The sequence below is a fragment of the Neodiprion virginianus genome, chromosome 3, assembly GCF_021901495.1.
Source record: "Neodiprion virginianus isolate iyNeoVirg1 chromosome 3, iyNeoVirg1.1, whole genome shotgun sequence".
Taxonomy (NCBI): domain Eukaryota; kingdom Metazoa; phylum Arthropoda; class Insecta; order Hymenoptera; family Diprionidae; genus Neodiprion; species Neodiprion virginianus.
The window spans coordinates 36368549-36391092 of record NC_060879.1 but is presented as its reverse complement, the minus strand read 5'-3'; the positions used below and the strand labels follow the sequence as shown (position 1 = coordinate 36391092).

The window sequence follows — 22544 nt, the reverse complement described above, 5'->3', positions numbered from 1 at the left end:
CTTCAATTGTGAGCACACTAACACGCTTGCTAGTGTTAATAATTGATATGTCCGGGTAATTGTAATTAATTGGTTCTCCCTTGAGATTCCATTCAATCGTAACAGGATGATCTCCCTTTATCACAGTGCAGGTTGCCGTTACAGTTTCACCCCAATTAGCTGGTTCTTCACTAATAACGAATGGTGCTATCTGTGGAGCGACTGACGAAGAGAAATATGTAATCAAGTCGATATAGAATCAATATATACGCATACTTGTAGATACTTTTTTATTCTTGTAGTTGATGAAGTGCCCTGTGCTATCTGTGAACTGACCTAAGCCCCCTGCTAACTCAGCTCAAATTGTAGGATTTCATACACTATAAGCAATCATGAGAAAGGGACTGTGAGCGTTGGTAGGATTTTCACTTTTTCGAGTAGAAGGAAATTAAAATGAATGTGCGTTCATTTCTTTCATGAAATACCGTTTACAGCAAGTGTAGCAGATTGACTTGTCGCTCCAGCTTTATTCGACGCAGTACACGTATATTCTCCGGCGTGTCGTGCGGCGATGGAATCTATACTCATAATACTATTCCTTTTTGTTGTAGCCAGAATATTGATATCTGGATGATTCTGTCCAATAGGTTCACCATTCAAAGCCCATGATATATCAATTGGTAAATCGCCTTTTAGGATAACGCAAACTACAGAGATGGATTCACCCCAGTTAACTGGTTCATCTGCTATTGTGATTGGTGCGATCTGTGGAGCAACTGAAATTTTTCTTGGATAGTAACATTATGTACTGATTAGAATCGAGTAATTCACTGAAGTTAGCACACAAGACATTAATATTCAATATCCTTCATCCAACAGATCTCAGAATTCCTATGTGTGTGGATAGGTTCATGTCACGGAATGTGTGGTAAAGAAGGATGGGATGATTTTCATAACAACTAGAATTATGTGAAATGGAATACCATTCACTGCTAATACAGATGTGTGACTTGTCGCCCCAGCTCTGTTAGAAGCAGTACAGGTATATTCACCGGCATGTCTGGCAGATACAGAGTCGATACTTAAGAGACTGTTTCTTTTATTCGTCGTTATAGATACGTCGCGATAATTTTCTCCAATAGGTTCTCCATTTATAGCCCAATAAATATCAACTGGTGAATCTCCTTTAACTATTGTACAAACTGCAGAAACAGAGTCGCCCCAATTTACAGCCTCTTCGGCAATTTCAAAGGGACCTATCTGTGGAGAAACTAACAACCGGGAAGAAATATCAATTGCCTATTCAAAACATGTGCATCTTGAACTCTGTCGATTGAGCTGCACTCTAGTATGCGCAGATGTGCTTAGGGATTAGTGTCGGGATGTAGGTTCGAATGGGTACAAGGTGGTAGTATATTTTTCATTCGGTTGACATTTGGGTCGGAAGTACCATTCACAGCTAGTGTTGCTGAATGACTTGCAGCTCCTGCTCTATTCCATGCTGTACAAGTATATTCTCCAGCATGTTTTGCTTTTACAGGGTCAATGCTAAGTAGACTGTTCTTCTTATTTGTTGTAATAGTAATGTCAGGATAGTTATTTCCAATTACATCACCATTGAGTGCCCATGAAATTTCAATTGGAGCATCCCCCTTTACAATAGAACAAACGACAGATATCGAATCACCCCAATTTGAAGGTTCGTCTGATATTTCGAATGGAACTATCTGAGGAGGAACTGAAATGTATAAAACTGAAGATCAGGTCAAGTAAATTACCACTTGAAATATGGTGGTTAATTTCGTTTGTAAATTGTCAAAGGGATCAATCACGTTAGCCGTTTTTAAAGTAAGGTGCGGCAGGATTTTGACATGGAAATGGTTTATGTAAGCACTTTACTTGAAGCCATATGAGTAAAATAATTTTTTTTTATCTCGTTAAGTATCAATCGTTCAAAAATGATCATTAAGACTGAACTTATAAGAAAAGGTTGCCGATATAGGTATATAGCTTCAAGTAAAAAGCATTATACACACTAATGTAAGCTAGTGCATGATATGTATTGTGCATAATCCTTTAGTGTACCATTAACGGTAAGAGTCGCTGAATGTGTAACAAATCCAGCAGCATTGCTTGCCGAACAGGTATATTCGCCTGCATGTCTTGCCGCCACTGAATCGATTGTTAATGTACTAGCCCTCTTACTACTTCTACTAACAATGATATCCAAGTAATCATTTCCAATAGACTGGCCATTTAAAGACCATGTAATATCTATTGGTAAATCCCCTTTTGTCACGGCACATTGAACAGTGGCCATATCTCCTGCGTTTGCAGCTTCGTTGTCAAATGAGAAATACCCTATCTGTGGTGCCACTAGAAGTTTGAAAAAAACCTTAAACAATAGGAGGAATGGAACTAACTATAGGAAATGGGTGGTGCGAGGAAATTTTTTAAGTCTAATAGATCACATCAAGCACTTGGTAGCCGCATAAATTTCAATTTTTCAGCAATATAATTTGGATCGATTTTTTCATTTGAGTATACTGATCAATAATAATGCACTTGAAATAGGATCATATTCTATGCTACATATATGAAACATGTAATATAGAAACGAAAAATATTGAAAACTGCAGTAAATTAACTACAATTACGGTAACCTCTATATGCATAATTAAAAGACATGTAAGCAAAATAAATATAATCTACAAACGTGTCATCCCATTTCAATGATGATAAAATTTGGTTTATAGAGCATCTCAATCAGGTGAATAAATTTGCAAGGCTATTACTGAAATCTATGCTGAAATGTGCTACTTTCATGTGCAAACAAGTTACAAAAGTGCTGGGATTTATATGCTACCATTAACGGACAAGACGGCTGTGTGACTGTCAGATCCAGCTGCATTCGCTGCAGTACACTTATATTCTCCAGCATGCCTTGCTGCTACGCTGTCAATGCTTAGAAAGCTGACCCTTTTATTGTTGACAATATTTACATCAGGTTGATGATAATTTAACGGTTTGTCATTGAAAGTCCATGTTAAATTTACTGGGAAATCGCCCTTCAAAATTGTGCAGGAAACAGAGAGCATTTCACCAGAGTTCAGAGGACCATCGCCAAAAGAAAATTGCATGATTTGCGGTGCGACTATAAAAATTAAATGGGAATTTAGCAGCTTTGGCTACGCTCTTCTTTCAAATTTTATACAGCAAAATGTACAGGTTTGTAAAATACAATTCCATGTATGTAAATTTTCCAACCTTTGTAGGAGAATGAAATACAGTAGAAGAAGTACAAAATTATAGAATCCTTACAAATGTTCAACAGTATGTTGTAGAATAATACATAGTGAAATATTTTCAATAAGCTAATAGTCATCTAATGCTTCAACTTGCAGAATATTTGAAGAATAAGATAATTAATTTTTGAGAATTGCACCAATTTTTTTGTTTTCCGCTAAGACCTTGCTTGAATACATTGCGGATGACAGCAATGAATTCATTCTACGCATCCGGAACTGAAGACCAGAATGAGTATTTTAGCATTCAGCTTATCGCATTTGGAAAGGGGTAAATACAGGAGATAAAGGTGTGAATGAATGGGTTCTACGAAAATACTATGAAGGATGACCAGCGAAAATCTAGTACCATTGACAAATAATGCCGCAGAGTGACTTGTAGCACCAGCCTTATTAGATGCTGAACAAGTGTATTCTCCAGCATGTCGAGCAGCTACTGCTTCTATGCTCAGAACACTATTTTTTTTATTTGTGCTTCCGATAGTTACATCTGTTTGATCGTTTTCAATTGGTTCTCCATTGAAAGCCCACGATATAACAATGGGAACATCTCCTTTGATGACCGAACAAGTAACTGACACTAGCTCACCCCAATTGGCTGGTTCTTCACCAAAAGTGAATGGAAGAATCTGTGGAGCGACTAAGAAACCCCAGTGAAGGAATTATAAGTATAGTAATCTAGAGAATGTAAGTAAAGTAATGAACATTCCGATTGCGTTAAATAAAGATAATGTTTGATAGTTTATAGGTGAACGAAATTGAAAATCTATTGGAGAAATGAAAGAGAAAACTAAGCATAATGAGCACGTAATCATTAACGTGAAATTCGTAGGATAGGAGAGGATAAGTAATTCTATGAACGTGACTCACAGCTACAAATTCGAATTCAAATCTAAGATTTAACACATTCAATGTGTTTTTATTGTTAATGTTGCATCCATATACCGTTCACAGCTAAATATGTAGAATGACTGACGGTTCCAGCGAGATTTGAAGCGGAGCATGTATATTCCCCAGAATGTTTTGCTGTAACTCCATCTATACTTATTGCGCTCATATGTTTGTTGATTCTAGTTATTGCTATTTCTGGATATTTGGAATTTATTATTTCACCATTGAATGCCCAGGTAATGTCCATTGGCATATCACCTTTTAGCACCGAACAGGCTGCAGAGACAGAGTCTCCCCAATTCGCAGTTTCAGCGTTGAAGGAAATTGGACCTAACTGTGGACCAACTAAATTCGATGCATGTGATTAACTCCACCGTAATCCTTCAATACCTTATGAATATCGCTGATCTTTTCCGACATTATTAACCGATTGGAAAGGAGTATGGACAGTTTTTACAAAAATAAAAACAAAGATACGAGTCTAAGAGAACTACATCATTGCCGTGAAAAATCTACACATTTTCACTATAAATGGAGTCAAATATTTATTTATATACCATTGACCGCAAGTCTTTCGGTATGACTAGCACCACCCGCTCTATTGGAGGCAGAACAAGTATATTCTCCAGCATGTCTTGCTGCGACAGCCTCAATATTTAATGTAGTAACTCTTTTATCAACTCTGTATGTAATTCCATCGGCAGCATCAATATGCGTAATAACGTGATCACCATGACTCCATTCAAATTTTAAAGGTAAATCTCCTTTGCGGACTGAACATTGCACGCTGATACTCTCTCCAGCACTAGCTGGCTCATCTCCGAATGAGAATGGCATTATCTGGGGAGCAACTAAAATGTTGTTCTTTATACATATACAAAATGAAAACTATTCTCAATTTCAAAGAACTATAATGACGCTAGAGTAAGCCAATTATTATTTCACAATTAGTCAGCAAGTAATATTATACTCCAATGCTTGCACTCGAAATCTCCCTGTTATCATTACTGTTCTGTGTTAAAGGAGCTATGCCAATCATACCTTTGTTAATTCATGAAACATGAAAGTCATGAAACTGAGTGGCCTAATAAGATGCAAATAAAAATAAGACGCACAATGTGCTCGTTGAGGGACACAAGAACCGATGATGTTGAAAAACACAAATTTCTCCCATGTGTTCTGATTTTGCTAGACTTTTTCTAGCTTCTAGGTACTATATGATCAATCTATTTTATAACAAGATAATAAATTCGTGAAGTTGTTATCACGGAATTAAATATATGGATGCTAATGTTGATTATCAAATTCTCTCTGATTTTCCTAGTTACTGTAATGATGTCAAGCAGTATCTAATTTAATCTGTAATATATGATAAAACTGATTCTAACAAACACCGTACGAGTATAGAAAAAATTTTTAACAACACAATTTTCATCTATTGACCATTTGGAAAGTTTGAGTCATTCAAGTGAGGGGCAGCTACTAAACCTATTGCTAAGAATTGAAATTGAACGTATGTGTGAGGAATGTGCAGGAATGTGCGCTTGTAGCAAAAATTGATCAAAATCAATACGGGCTATGCAAAACATATTATCAATTGCGAACCATTGACTATTAGGAATGTCGAATGAGATACTATTCCAGCTGCATTTTGTGCGGTACAAGTATATTCTCCTGCATGTCTCGCAGCAATAACAGGGATCATGAGCATGCTAACTCGATCTGCCACTTTCTTAGTGAGTACGCCTGAAGCACCACCCATTTCTTCTCCAGGATAATTCCAACGTACACTCAGAGGAAAATCCCCAGTAGGAACGATACATTGTAGATTTGCAAATTCATAAGCATTCATGGGGAGTTTTGTAAATGCAAATGGATCTATCGTGGGTGGCACTAGGAGCAGAAATAATTATCGCAGTAACTCAATGGTCAACGATGACGCTATACGAATTCCTACAGAAGTTTACCTCCTTCCTATATCAGAAAGTATTCTGCTAATGAGTTACTGCACCTATCATTGTCGTACTGTGATTTCTTATAAAAATCTATGACACGTGTAATTATGTATATATATGTATATATACGGATCAAGCAATGTATAAAACTCACTTTGTAAGACCTAAAAAATATCTGAAATACATAAACGCACAAAAAATATTTACGAGATCTTATTAAAGAATACTTTGAATATTTATTAACTTGCTTCGAAAATGGGCAAGACGTAGGCTTTAATTTAAACTTCGAATCCATCCTTCAATCATTACGAAAGTACTTCAATTCAAAACAATATGGTATATTTAACTCGAAGTAATGAAATTAATTGTATAATATTAGAGTTCATCAAAATTCAATCAAGATTTTCAACAATTTATTATTTTTGGTATCGAAATATCATATTTAAAAATGTGAAACCGGTAAACCTATTGTCCAAAACGGATTTCATCAAATACTCTTCAAATTTGTATGATTAGATTAAAGAGAATCTGAGATTGAAACTTACCCATAACTTGTACTTCTAGAGTTCCTCTTGCACTGTATCCCTGAGCATTTCTTGCCACGCAAGTATATGTCGCCTGGTCGCTCATTCGTTCGACATTTTCGATGATCAATGTACCATTGGCGAAGACCTTCTGCTTCCTATTTATTGGTAGAACTCTGCTATCTCGTTCCCAAACTATGGTTTCGATAGGGTAGCCAGCAACAGGACATGTCACACGCAGCGTCTCTCCGGCTACGATAGCTTTCTTATCCATGTGACGAATGAAGGGTAGACCATAGACATTCAAACGTGCAGAGTGTTCTGCTGAACCGACCTATAGGGAAAAAACATCAAGTTTAGATCAAGATTCAATAGTCTGATGTGTAAACATAATGTTCGTGGTTGTTGATGTGACCTTATAAGACATCCAATAGGAATAGTTGAAGGGCATGACTTATTATTAAGATTTACAATTTTTGAAAATAATTGCAACAAATGGTTACACACAAAAATATATATATATATATGTATTTGAAATTTCTGTACAACTGCAATACCTTAGAAGCAGCGATACACTTGTACATTCCTCCATCGTTCGTATGAATGCTCGAAATATTCAGCTGTGAGAAGACATCTCCATTAACAGTGACGTATTGTCCAACTTGGAGTCTGTCAGTGTTGGATAATCGTTTTCCGTCAAGTTCCCATGTAATTTCTGGTGTGGGATTACCACTAGCAACACATTTCAAAAAGACGCTGGGTCCAGGCTGTAGAGTTTCTTCAGGAAAGGTTTGTCGAATTTGTGGTGGTTCAACTGGACAAGAGAGTGAAGAGAGTTATCTTTACTGATGTAATAATGGTTAAATGATTTTTTTCATTTGATTTCACATTTATCAGTTAATTTCATAGGAAATATGATCAGACTTTATACTTACAGCGACCTCCAAGTTTCAATTCAGCAGTGGCCTGAGCACTTTCCTGGTCATTTCTAACAAAACATTGGTACATTCCTTTGTCCTCTTTCTTTACTGCGTCAATTGTGAGAATGGATTCTTCAAATTGAAGTGGTTTTCCATCTTTCAGCCAAGAGATAGTTTTGATTGGATTTCCCTCAAAGTTACATACAAATTTAGCTGGTCTTCCAAAATCAATAGTTTGCGTTCGAGGTTCAATTTCAGCTGCCAAAGGTGCAGTTACAGTAAGGACAGTTTCAACACTCTCTCCTCCAACAGAGTTGTTCACGACGCATAGATATTTTCCAGAGTCATCAACACGAGCTTCGCGAATTATCAAAGTACCGCTTACTTGGCGAACACGTTCGTTCAACTGAACTGGATGCCTGCGGCTGGTTCCATCAATAAATTTGTACCATCTGAAACAAAATTCAAATTTAGATATCGCAGTCTACCGATTTGGCAGTTGCCTGCCTTCAAATTTAAGATGACTAAAATACGCTGACTGAAGCGGGGATTCAAGGTTTACAACGGGTATTGGGCGTCTCGGCACTTTGAATCACTTTTTTCTGGTACTTGATCACTGTTTCCTTCAGTGTTTAACTCGATGAAATATGAGTGAAAATGATTTATCTTGATAATAGATTGAGCTCAAATTACTATCAGAACAACAAATTTACAATATCAAAAATTTTCAGCTTAAATCAATATGCTATCTCTAACGGTGACAGAATATAAATGATTAGGATGAATATTATTGTACTAAATATATCCTCATATGCAAAATATCCTTATAAATTAACTGCAAAGAAGCACGGTATTATAGGAAGGGGCAGGAGAACAGAGCAACTGATTTGGAAAATTGGTGATGTTCGGATGATTGGAAGTAAGTGGTGATGATAAATTTTGTGGTGAGCGGGGCGGCGGTGCACTAGACATACTAAATTTAATCCGATAACGAGGCAGGCGAGATGCTGGATACAATGTGTGAGATTGATGGTTGAAATACAAAGATATGGATTGGGCACTGAGGACTGACGACTGACGACGACGGGACTTACCAGCCAGTCTTTGGGACTGTGTAGGTAGGTAGCCCACCTGAAGCCGAACCCAGAGAAGGCCTGGGCGTCGCAGAGCAGACCCCTCATCAACCCCACTTCAGGCCTTATTCAAGCGATCACCGCTCACTTTGAGAACGACGTGTCCAGTCGGGTCTGAAACCAACACGCCTGATTGGCCCCGAGAGGATCTAAGGAAGTTTTCTTGTCAAGGAACTTCTTAGAGGAAAATTCTTTAATGCTTCTCGAGGAAAGTAAAAAACTAAATCTGGTGCCGCCGCCCACGCGGGGTAGAGGGTAAGGGTAAGTCTAAAGAGAAAATAGGAAAACCAGGAAAAAGGAGCTAGTGTACCTAGTTATAGGGGCAGGAAACCCCTGAGCCGCGCATGCCAGCGCCAGAGACTCGCCCTCTACCCCACGGTACTTAAGACCGTCTCCGGTCGCTTTTGGGGCGGTGCGACCTGATGGTTCTGAAAGGATAATTTATCTAAATTTATAGTGTGAGCTATGAACCAACCTTTTTTGTTACTGATCCATCAGTCCGTGATATACGACACCAGCCAAATGCCCAAAGTAATTTTAATTTTCAAAAAATATTACCTACCTTTAGCGTCGGATGATGAATGCAGAACGATTCATTGCATACAAAACAATAAACTTTAATTCATTCCTGATTCTATCAGTCTCTATTAACGCCCAAGTTAAGCAAGATCGAGTTTCCAGTTAGGAGAAAAGTATGGAAAGCAACATGCCCACCTTGGTTTGGACAAAATTACTGGTTTTCAAGATTTCCATGAGAGAATTTATGTGGAAAATTGAAAGAATAATTTATACCTCGTTACAGGAACAGGGAATCCTTGAAGAGCACAACCTAATGCCACAGTTTGTTTCATTGATGCGGAAAGTAATTCTCTTTCGAATTTCTTTCCTGGAGATTTCGGAACAACATTAGATGTTGGTTCTGAAAAGTGAATAAGATATTTTCAACGTCTACCTTGTTATGGGAACAGGGAACCCCTGAAGAGCACATCCTAATGCCCCTGTTTTATTTATGAAGACTGTAACTAATTTTCCACCTTCGTAACGTTCACCAGCTACGCGTGGAGCAACATTGCTCGTTGGTTCTGTAAAGGAGATGAAAAGAAAAATAAGAAGGCGGTACCTTGTTATAGGGACAGGAAACGCCTGTACAGCACAGCTCAAGGCAGCAACATTCCTTAATAAAACATTCGCTAGCTCTCCACCTTCGTATTTTTTACCAGCGATTTGAGGAGCAATGTTGCTTGTAGGCTCTGTAAGATAGTTTTTCAATCTTACAAGATGAAAGATAGGGATACTAGTTCAAGAATACCACTGAAGCACTGCCACCGAATCTTTTCTAAAATTATGCATGAGATTTTACACAAATCTTTTCACTACCTGAATATGGGAGCTGGGAATCCTTGTGCGGGACAGAGTAACCCAGTTGTTTGCTTTGCTTTTATCAATTTCCTCATACCGTTATAGTCTTTGTCGCGTACATTTGGAGGCACACTGGCCTCAGGCTCTGTAATTTTGCAATTACGAAAAATGCTTAAGCTCGATCCTAGACAAAGTGTCTAAATGCTGGAGACTGGGTATCTCGGTTACACAGTGGAGAAATTTGGGAAAAAGTAATTACCTTATTTTTGCTGGATATCGGTATCGCAAAACTAGCATATTTTTAATTATTCAGAGTGAACAGTCGATACTACTAATGGTTTTTGTTATAAGCTCTAGAACTTCATGCCTCACCTAAACAATGGTGGTGGACTAGACTGTGCCTCGCAAAGTAGTGAAACAGATTCGGTTTGACATTTAGTCATTCCATCAAACTTGGATCTACGTGGCAAACGTGGAGGGCTACTTCCCACCGGCTCTAGAAACAAGAATGCCAATATTTATGATAAAAGTGAATTTTCAATACCTGAACAAAGGTGGCGGACTAGACTGTGCGTCGCACAGCAATGTCAGGGATGTTGCTACATGCCCAAAAATAGCATCTAACCTTGATCGAGGTGGAAGACGAGGTGGGCTACTTCCGACAGGCTCTATAATGTGAGAAGTTATCAACATAAGACGTTGAACCAAAACTGCAGATGCAACAAAGAACAGACACTTTTCCTTGGAAACTGAAGGAGCCTATTCGAAAATAATTTCCACTACGTATTCAGAAAAATTAAAAAACCCATTTGCTGACACTGAAACGACAAATTTCTCGGACAGTATCGTATGAGGTCCACCAACAAACTTTCAATACCAATCAATGTATAAAAAACAAATTCGAGTCCTACCTAAAAATTGGAAGCGGATTTCCCTGAGCCTCGCATAGCATTGTGATGGCTTGCCCAATACCACTCATCTGCACGCTATACTTTGCCGTTGGTGGTACTCTAGGTGCTGCACCATTTACGGGTTCTACGAACAATTTTATGATTTGTTTACAGCTGTCGAACTGACCTAAACATGGGAGGAGGTAACGCCTGGGCATCGCAAAGTAAGCTAAGATCCGTACCACCCGCCACGTCAAAGGAATCAGACTTTGCCGACTTGGGAAATTTGGGAGACACTCGTCCTGCTGGGTCTGAGATGGTATTAGAAAAATGTTAAATTTACAACTTTTAATACATAATGTTACCTGAATACTGGGATCTTGGCAATAGTACAATAATTTGACCCTTAATCGTAGGAAATTTGGAATCAATTAATTTTATATTCAACTGAAAGAACGTTTCATTTACCTAGAAATTGGAACAGGTGATCCCTGTGCGGAGCATAACAGACTAATTGGTAACCCTGCTTCGCGCAAATATGTACTACTCTTTGCGTCACTTTCAAAAGATGGTGCCTTTGACCCCATAGGTTCTGAAGAGAATAGAAATTCAAATTTTCATACAATCCAGTGGAATATATTAAAAGCAAGCCAATGATTTAATCGAACTTGTATTTCAATTGCCATTCATTGTAGTATTACGTGAAATATACTATAAGATATAACAATACTTATCGCATTACCTGAGGAATTTGATTCTGAAAAGTGAAAAACTGCCCTCGATAAAACCCTAAAGGCTACAATTAACATGCGAGAATAATAAAATTCTAATAGTTACCTAAAGAGCGGTACTGGAAACCCTTGAGCAGAGCATAGCAAAGTAAGGATTCCCCCGACGGGGCGAAAAAACGAGTTGACTCGATTATCAGTTGAAAATTTAGGAGCTTTTACTCCCATCGGTTCTAGATAGCGATATTTGAAAATTAATTTACAATAACTCTTCAGTTAGAGAGAAGAGAGGAACGGTAAACTTGGACCGATACAGTTGGATGTAAATAATTTTTAATACCAAAAATATGAAAGCAAGTAAAAGTGAGGTAAAATAATTAAGACAATGCTGGTTCTACCTGAATGCTGGAACTGGATGTCCTTGAGCTTGGCAAGGAATTTCAGAAATTTTCGTTGCTTGAGTCTTTAACCAACGTTTGGCGTCACCAATAATAGCTGGTGCCTTACTACCAACTGGTTCTTGTTTGAAAGAAGAAAAGAAGAAGTGGAATCATTGGCAATGAAGTAAGAAAGAATTATTACCTAAATGTTGGGACAGGATGACTCTGCCCCTGGCAGAGAATTACAATATTTGTTGCAGCCCGCCTCTCCATCAGACTCCCTTTTTCTCCCAAAATCGACGGAGCTTTACTCCCTACTGGTTCTATTGATATAATTAACAGCTCGTCAAACAGAATATAAGAAATTACCTAAACATGGGGACAGGGTGCCCTTGAGCCGGACACAACATCACAATGCTAAACTTTACTCTCTTCTCCAACCATCCACCTTTCAAATCACCCGTCAATGCTGGTGCCTTGCTTCCAACAGGTTCTATTTTAAGGACAGTATGTTATATGAAATTCCAAATTACCTATACATTGGAACAGGGAACCCTTGGGCAGGACAAAGTACCGTCAGATCTTGACCGGTAAGTCTTTCGTACCAAGCTTTCTTTGCATCGTTAGAAAACTTTGGCGCTTTGGACCCGACTGGCTCTGGTTCGAGGTTTTCAATATAAATTTATAATTATTAATCATTGTAAATGCTGCACACACCTGAATGTTGGGACAGGCACACCTTGTGCCGGACAAAACAGAGCAAACTCTTGTTTGGACTTTTGTTCAAACCAAGATAGTTTGTTACTGCTCGAAAACTTTGGAGCCTTACTGCCAACTGGTTCTGTTTTAAAACAGTAATTTGGAATTAGCTGTCTATTCAGTTATTTCTACATGGAAACACATCTACCTATCCCGAAGATGCAGAAATAATTATTCATTATCCAGTCTGCACTAGTATTAGATACCAAGACAACAAGATGAAAGTATACTGAGAACGTAAAAAAGAAATAACTCTACTCAACGACAAAACACACAATACCTAGTAACTGGAACAGGATGACCCTGAGCGTTACAAGGAAGACTTATTCCTAAACCAGCCCTTCGAACCAACAAGGACAACTTGACATCCCCCGAAAACGCAGGTGCTTTGCTGCCGACTGGTTCTAAGTGAAGAAAGGTCTTATGTAATTCCCAAGATGTATAAGTTTACCTAGTTTTTGGGACAGGGCTTCCCTGTGCAGTACAAAACAACGCAACGCCTTGTCCGGTGTGTCTTCGAATTGTTCTACTCAAATCATCGGAGGATAATTTGGGAGATTTTGCACCGATGGGTTCTGAAAATATTTTAGACTGAAGTATTTATGTTACCTTGTCTTTGGGACAGGGTGCCCTTGAGCGTTGCACGTTAGTGCGATATTCGTATCTTTACGCCTCACAAATGCACTAAGCGAATCGTCTGTAGAGAAGGTTGGAGATTTTTGTCCAACAGGTTCTACAGAAAGTGAAAAAGAGAAACTTGACCAAACGTTGTAAGAAAAATTAAACCCTTTTTGTTTCACCTGTAGGATCGGCTAGGGTACCCCGACATTCTATATCAAAATAATCCCTGATAATCTAAATTTCAGTACAGTTTAGTACCTAATGATAAGATAAATTTACCTAGTAGATGGAGGAGGGTGACCTTGTGCATTACACATTATAGAGACGCTTAAGCCTTTGTAACGGTTAAAAGCCCTTGATGTATCATCAGATGAAAATTTTGGTGATTTTAAGCCGACTGGTTCTAAAAATATAATAAGATAAAACAACAAATCGAGTAAAAACCCGAAGGCTAGGACAGGAAACCCCAGTTTTTTGGGCAAAAAATCAATGCTTTAGGCTATGCTTTACTTCTACCGAAATGACAATTTTCGTAGAATTTGAGCAAAGTATTCCTAGTACAATAGTGAAAATTGTCCCAGTAGAGAATTTTACTTACCATTTGATTGTATGGAATGGATAGCGGCGAACTGTTAAGACTAATAATATTTTGATAATTAAAATACCGTCTCACCTCGAAATAGGAACGGGATATCCCTGAGCAGGGCACAACAAAGCTGCTGAATTTTTCAACATGACTTCAGCCCATTCAACTTTGTTAATGGTCGGGAATTTTGGTTTTGCGCTCGAAGTGGGTTCTAATGAAAATACAAATACTTAGTCGGTATAAGTATGCAATGACGGAGAAATCACTAACCGTGTGACAGGGACAGGGAAACCTTGAGCAGAACATATCAAAGATACTGCGTCAGAGTGCATTGTAGGCGTCACATTCGAAAATCAATCGACTGATTGCTAAGACTAGCTAATGGGTGTAACATTTAATCAACGAAAGGAGTCGTCTCACCTTGAAATAGGAACAGGGTATCCCTGAGCAGAGCACAACAAGGCTGCTGATTTATTTAATACGACTTCAGCCCACTCAACTTTGTCAATAGTTGGAAATTTCGGTTTTGCACTTGAGGTAGGTTCTAACAAAAGTATAAATTCTTAGTCGACGTAAGTGTGCAACAATGGAAAAATTACTAACCGTGTAATGGGGACAGGGAAACCTTGAGCAGGACATATCAAAGATACAGCGGTAGAGTGTATCGTAGGCTTCACAACTTTTATATCTGAATTTGTAAATTTTGGTTTCGTACTGGATACGGGTTCTGGGAAAGAGGATATGAAACATCAAGTTTTTAAATGAGTTCACGACATAATATTTGGCATAAAATTTTTGAAAAATCAACATAAAAATGGGAATTTATATTCACACTTTGAATCGTCAAGTATATATTTTTTTTTTCTTTTTAATGTACCTAAATGCTGGGACAGGAAATCCTTGAGCGGGGCAAAGTAACGTTGCTGGCTTCTCTTTACTAACAATCACTTCCAAAGTCTTTACAGCTACCCCAGCAAACTTCGGCTTAGAACTTGATACTGGCTCTATACGAGGAACGAAGAAATGTCTATAAATTTCTGTTGGCCAAAAAAATGTTGAATGCTGGAATCTAGGTAACCCTTTCGCCAAGCAAATAAATCAATCTTTGAATCGAAATATTTTCATTTTTCAATAAACAAAAGATCATATCCGGTACAGTGTTGAATTACCAAACACAAATATTATGTGTTACAAATATTACATGTTTATAATTGTACCTGAACATTGGTACAGGATATGCTTGAGCAGGACAAAGGAGCGTAATATGATTTCGTTCAGGGACACTTGGTTCCAATGCCTTGACAGCTACGGTTGTGAACTTCGGCTTGGAACTTGAAACTGGCTCTACCAAAAAATATCATAACATGAAGGGATGGCTGGAATATTTACCTCATTGCAGGGACAGGGAATCCTTGTACAGGACAGAGCAAGGTCACGGCTCCCTTAGACGATATACTAGGATTTATAGCCTTTACATCTAGCGCTGTTAATTTTGGTTTTGTACTCGACACTGGCTCTATATTAGATTGAAATAAATCCCTTAATACCGTCATAATGTTTAAACAAATTGATTTACAACCAACTGATTGAAACTCACTTAAAAACTGGGACAGGATGGGCCTGTGCCGGACAGACCAGCGGAACACCTTGGCCTTTCTGAATTTCAAACGTGCGACTCTTGTCGATGGTTGAAAATTTTGGTTTAGCAAAACCGACGGGTTCTAAAAATTAAACTGAATACTAACGTTTGCTGAATAGTTTCAGTGCTAGTCTGCTGGGACAGGAAACGTCTGAGGTGTAGCGAAGAAAAAGTTGCAAGAATTTTACTTTATCTAACTTATTTAGCAAAAAAGCAAATGAAATAGTGATCATACCTAAACATGGGAACTGGAAACGCTTGTGCTGGACACAACAAAGTAAAGTTTGATCCTTGTATAGCTCTCAAGCCGATGTCATTTACAGATGGAAACTGTGGCTTAGAACTTGTCACTGGCTCTATAAAGTTAGGGAACAAATCATATTCAATTCAGTTACCTTCCATCGTTAACTGTTGTAGTCACATAGACTATTGAAAGTCAAAAAGTATTTGACAACACTTAAGTGCTACAAAATTTCCGAGTACTATTAATTACCTACACCCTTGCCTATGCTACAATTCCGATTCTTGACACAGAATTTATTTTACTCTAAGCAATAAAAATCTGTAATTTTCCTACCTATATGATGGAACTGGGAACCCTTGGGCAGGACATAGAAGTGTTGTTTGTTTATTTAAACTGACAGTAAATCTCTGAAGATCACTTGTACCGGATAATTTTGGCCGAGAACTAGAGACTGGTTCTGAGAATAATAAGTAGATCGTTTTCTTTTAGTACGAATTTACCTGTACGATGGAACGGGGAACCCTTGGGCAGGACATAATAGAGTCATCGCGCCACCAAGCAAGACCTTGAAAGTCTGAGAATCAGCCAACGATGGAAATTTCGGGCGAGAGCTTGCGACTGGCTCTATATGCAAAAAGTACATCCGATAACAGCGACGTCAAGTCACTCAGGCAACATTGATGTATACCTACACTCAGCTGACAGGTGTCAACAATAAAATAAACATTCCAAATAAATGTAATCACCTGAACGATGGAACAGGGAATCCCTGAGCCGGACAAGTAATTGTCAACGAACCAATGATGGGTACAATGTATCCCCTCGTATGTTCCGTGGTTGAAAATTTTGGACGAGAGCTAGCGACTGGTTCTGAATATAGAAGAGGTACGTTGTTCGATATTTGACATACCAGTTATAATTTACCATAATTGACGAATAACAGTGAATGGCAATTGTGAGTTAATACAAGAAAGAGAAAAATCACCTGTAATTTGGAACGGGAAACCCCTGCGCAGGACATAACAAGGTCATTGGTCTCTTGAGGAAAACTGTATAAGTTCTTGAATTTTCCATCATTGGAAATTTCGGCCTGGCGCTCGACACTGGCTCTACATGAGGAAATAACGATGTTTTGAAAGGATCCTACCTATGCATAGGAACGGGAAACCCCTGCGCCGGACACAGCAGCGTTAAAGCACCTCCGATTATCGAGGTGAAACCACGGGAGTTGTCCATTGTCGGAAATTTGGGCCTGGCACTACCTACTGGCTCTGTGGTTTACGGAATTGAAATTGAACCTTTAGTTTCAAGCTTCGACTTACTTGTACATTGGAACAGGGAACCCTTGAGCGGGACACATTAACGTTACAGAACCACCGTTCATTGTTCTGAAGCTTCTAGAGTCGTCGACGGTCGGAAACTTTGGTCTAACACTGCCGACGGGTTCTGTATTATAAAATATACTATTTCTTATTCTCATTCTACCTGCGCACTGGAACAGGAAACCCCTGAGCAGGGCATAACAAAGTAATCGATCCTCCGATAATTGATTTAAATCCACGAACATCGTCCATTGTCGGAAACTTTGGTCTAGCACTTCCCACTGGTTCTATAAAAACGAAATATATTTTCCAAAGTGAATGCTACAGTACCCAAGTACGCGATTGTTCGAAAGTCGAAAAGAAGGTCCGTCTCTCATTGACGTATCAGCGAGAAGTTGTACCGAAGTACGTATTAAACACTCGTATACCGAGTGATCGAAAGGAATAAAGAAAAGATACCTAGCTGTTAGCAAACTGAGTAAACATGAAAAATATGCGTACACAAACTTTTACAGAAGCCAGGAAATTGGATCTCCTACCTATATGATGGAACCGGGAACCCCTGTGCAGGACAGAGGAGCGGTAGACTCCAGCCGAAATGGGTGGAAAGTCCGTTCAAGTTGTCCAAACTTGGAAATTTAGGTCTCGCACTTCCCATAGGTTCTGCGTATTGACAAAAGAAAAGAAAAGAAAAAAAAAATGTCTCGAGCTTGCTTAGGCCCCCTGCTAGGCCAACCTTAATACTACGTATTAACTTGCGGCTAAATCCTTGCTCTTTTACTAGCTTATTTAAGAAACTTACCTTTCATTTGTAAGAAGAACAATAGCGAAGTGACAATAATTTGGTGAATTTGAGAGCGGGAATTCATGGGATCGAGGGCGGACGGTGGCGCGTGCCCGCAGGGGTACCCTGTCCCAGCATTCAGGCGATCAACGAGCTTGGTCTTTGCTTTATTAATCTCGTTATTACATTATTTACCGAAGAATGTTCGACCTCGTTATGCGAGACCGATGAGGCGTGACGAGTGCTTGACGACTCACATTCATCTCGGATCACAGCTGTGTCGATTATCAGCGCAATTGCGGATGTTTAATTTTTCGCGATACTTTAGCGTAACTCGAGGTTTTTGCTTTAAAAAATTAAACCTTGTTTTACACGATTACTGATCGGGAAATAGGCATAAATTAACAATTTTATGCATGAGACCAAGCACGCTGGCATAAATAGACATAGCATGCCGTTACAAAATTTGCTGAACCAATTCTCTGCTACGCTGAATCCAAATATACAATTCAATAAATGTTATCCGGATTTCATAGGCTTATTCAATTTGTGCGTGTAGCTAACACGCGTAGTTTATTATATATGCCAATTGTATACAGATAATTAAATTGAAAATCAGAGAATTGATTGCATACAGTAAGAGAACTGAAATGTAGGTGTGCAAGTTCGATTCTATGACGAAATTACTGAATATTGAAATTCAGGTTCATAAAATGTTGCATGAAATTTGTTATGTAGGCAGATTTGATAAACAAATTAGAACCACTCTCTGATGCGATATGAATCGAGTTTCAATCTTACAAATTCGCTAGTTTTACCATAACAAGCAATAGTACAGAAAAAATTGTAAACTCATTTTAGTACTGCGATCATTTTATGGGGTACGTGTGAATATGCTATCAGTTTGCATTTCTTATGTTTTAATTTATTGTTTTACCAACGAAATTTAAGATCTGAGGAGGAAGTAACTTTTATTATTACCGTCTACAAGCCAGCCCAATATCTTGCACACTTACATTTTTTGTATAAAATCTTGACTCTCCTGGTTTACTATTTGAAATCCGTTATGATTGCAAGATAAGACATATAAGCTTGAAGTTTATTGCTTCCAACTATTAATCGATAAAGTAAAATTACACGAATTCTGAACGAAAAATATTTTACGAAAAAAGTCTGGCGTTTCACAAAAATATTTTTGTACCCACTGAATTAAAAATCATATTTCAAAATTATCGTGATATTTAATTTTCCGAAAATATTTGCCGAACTTGAAAATTCTGTAAAAATATTTCAATGCTTCGAGAACCGATGTACCAGGATTGTCATGAGATTTAGATTTGAATGTATGAAATGAAGAGGGGAAAAACTTACCAGTAATGACCAAACGTCCTTTGGTAGCCGAAAGTCTAGTTTCGCCGGTCAATCTATGCTTTGTTCTGCATTGGTAAGTTTTGTAACCATCTTCTGGCCCGACATCTTTGATATGTAATTCTCCCGAGGGTAACACCAGGTATTTTCCATCTGTTGTCAATAAGATATGGAGATTAATATAAACAAATCAAGTTTCTAGATTTATTTCTAGTTCTATTACGTATTCCTAATTCATCACAATCACCATTGCTACGATAAGAAAAAAACTACGCGATAAAGTTCTTTCACGAAATCATGTAACGTGGAACAATTACGAAGATGAATTATCTTGCCAATAATTAATTCACCTATTTCCTCACTATCGAGCTAATGAAATCGGTGATAAGTATAGAATGCAATACGTAATAGAACTCTAACCAGCATGCATAGCTAAAAACCCTACGTCCACTCAAATATCGGACCCTAACTTAAATTCAAAACCGCTCAGAGAAGAGCTGAACATTGTTTAAATATTCGATTGACAACTAAGGATTTTTTTTCCAAGTATTAGAGTAATTAGTTAAAATTGACAAGAATTAAGTAATTGATTTTCAGAAATTTCCAATTAGTCGATCGACCACGATACGAGGAAAGAAAAGAAGCTGATTAATACGATAATACGATTATTCTCAACAGGTGCATAAAGAACGAAAGTTTGATATACGTATGCATACAATCGTACGAAATTCGAATGTCGTCCACAATGGTGCACATCCGGTATCACCGCGCACAAAGACTTCGTGACCAATAATGCATCTAGCGTTATAATTCGCATATAATGCGGGACCGTTTCGCATTCGTAAAACCCGTCCGCGTTCTAAATACAAAAGAATTTTTTCTCCCCTCGTAACAGGCGACCCCAAGTGCTCTTTCAAGCCTTTGACATTTACTAGCTAACTAAGCTACTTCGCTCGCTACAACTACTGTTACAATTGCTACATGACAAGTACAGGAATAAGGGTCCAGGCTTTAGGATAGGTCTGAGGTACCGAGGAAAGGGTCTGGGGGCAGCGCGAGCAGCGGCGGTCAACGTCATATAAATCAATTCAAACAGAACACGTCTAACATTAATGTAAATCGATTTTTCTTTAAAATTTTTTATCTTTTTTACGGCTTTACATTCAAAGCTCATTGTCAGTATATAATATGTTGAATTTCTTTTCGTTAGCAAAGACAGCAGACAATGGGCTCGATTCTTATAGACTCAAGATCAATGTTTGTTTCATATTGCAATGGATCAATTTATTCCAGAACTTCAACAAGATTACCCCTTTCAAATGTCACTTGTTACAGTTGCAGAGGTATAACGTGGATACTATTATACATGTTACCAAAATTATGCGAAACCCAAGTATTATCACTTTTACTACGCAACGGAAGACACCAAATCCGCTATTCAACCGGCACGGATTTATATGTATACAGGCAGAAAATTACACGCAAATACGTACATTATTAAAGGTAATAGATAACTATGAGCGGATTTATCGTACATGGCGGACGTACTGACATTAACTAGCACGGATTCACTCGATTGTTAATTTAGATTCCAAGATTTATAGTAGACATAACGTTTACAAGAGAACAGTGCTGTTCTATAACTGTGTACAGTAGTAGTAATTCCCTTTTTCAATTTTTTAAGTGATTGGCGAACTTTTGAGCTTGACGATATGGAAAAAAAAAATTCGCTAAACCAATTAACAATATTGAGATGAGGAAAAATGATTTATGTATGTACCATAATCTGGCCTAGCGTATATGTTAGTAGATTCATCTTGTACCCAAGAGTCGACCTCGACGAATTCAGCAACAAAGCTTGGAATATGGCACTTGAGAATAGCCGCATTCCCCCGAAGGACATGTTCGTCCATCACATTCACTGCGTACCGCTGCCCGACCACTGCAACCAGACACGATTTCCGGTTCATAGATTAACTACGTGGAAACGATTTTTGAGAGGACTTGAAGAAAAAAACAAAAATTCTGCACTCTTGTACCGTCGGATTCTTTCTCGGCAACGTAACTTCCGCCATTCGAATCAATCCAACCAACAACGTCAACGTGATCGCCCACAAACGAGGGAATCTGACATTTGAATATAGCTGCGTTTCCACGGATAGCAAACACGTCGTAAACTTGTGCTTCGAAATACTGAGATACCACTGCAAACGACACAACATGTTTTTCCTGTCAAACAATTTAATCTTCGTCATTAGTGACTTTTTTCAATAATTGGACGATAAAATTCAGTTACACCACATGGCTATGACTGTTTTTACACTCGCTACAAATGCACACGTCCATCGCTGTGCTCTGACCCCAGATCCGTTCAATTGGGAGTTAGTATAAGAGATGTCTGGTAGTTGTGTAGAATACGGAACAGTACCGTGATACTGTTCAAACGACACATAAAAGTGAGAGAAAAAGATATCAGTGCTAAGCATCGTGAATGTACGGTCAGGTTTTTGTCACGTGGTGTACAACAGTTACGTTGGAATAGCTTTTTGATAATACAGTAGCGTGGAACACAGTGTAAGGTATCATGATTTCCCAGTTATACCCATTTTGTCGGTATTGTCTGGAGTGTAACTTGACCCATCGTCTGCCTTCCATTCGATAACGTCTACAAACTCGGCCACAAAGCTTGGCACAATGCACTTCAGAGTCGCCGTATTCCCTCGCAGGACAAACTCGTCCGTGATTCTTGTTTCATAAAATTGATGAACCACTGCAACGCGCAAACCCCAATATTTCAGGTTACTTTTAAAACGTGCATAAAATTGATTTTCACAAGGCAGCATCTGCGAGGTTGCGGGTAGAAAGAAATCGTTGTTGGGAATTTCTCTTGTGATGTTATTTATCAGGACGGCTGTTGGGGAATTTAGTCGGTTATCAAATCTACGAAATATCGTCTCTCAAAGTCCCATAGTGTACCATATTCCGTGCCAGTTGTATAGATGCTCCCATCGTCGGCCGTCCATTGATCCACAAAAAGAAACTCGGAAACAAAACTGGGAATTTTGCATTTCATAATAGCACTGTTCCCACGTATTACATACTCGTTTTCAGCCTCTGTGACGTAGTACTGCGACACAACTGCCCCCGCAAACATAAC

The 22544-nt window shown here is 38.4% G+C and overlaps 1 protein-coding gene across 16 annotated transcripts in view; it reads right to left on the bottom strand.

The window, feature by feature from the left end:
* Positions 1-22544, bottom strand: part of LOC124301015 (Down syndrome cell adhesion molecule-like protein Dscam2) — a 69909-nt gene that overhangs the window by 19988 nt on the left and 27377 nt on the right. For 2 of the 16 annotated variants that reach the window (XM_046755625.1, XM_046755627.1), the window contains exons 6-11: positions 19391-19540; positions 12598-12721; positions 7590-8026; positions 7212-7468; positions 6676-6988; positions 3634-3924 (exon numbers count right to left, since the gene is read on the bottom strand). In XM_046755625.1, the coding sequence (XP_046611581.1) occupies positions 3634-3924; positions 6676-6988; positions 7212-7468; positions 7590-8026; positions 12598-12721; positions 19391-19540 (1572 nt within the window). Of the gene's footprint in view, positions 1-464; positions 756-2064; positions 2356-3633; positions 3925-6675; positions 6989-7211; positions 7469-7589; positions 8027-9499; positions 9627-9741; positions 9790-9827; positions 9958-10977; positions 11061-12597; positions 12722-14117; positions 14242-14907; positions 15035-16246; positions 16371-17235; positions 17360-19390; positions 19541-21167; positions 21330-21426; positions 21592-22363; positions 22526-22544 lie in introns of those variants that run through there. The other 14 variants (XM_046755635.1, XM_046755629.1, XM_046755620.1 and 11 more) reach the window with 13 other exon arrangements.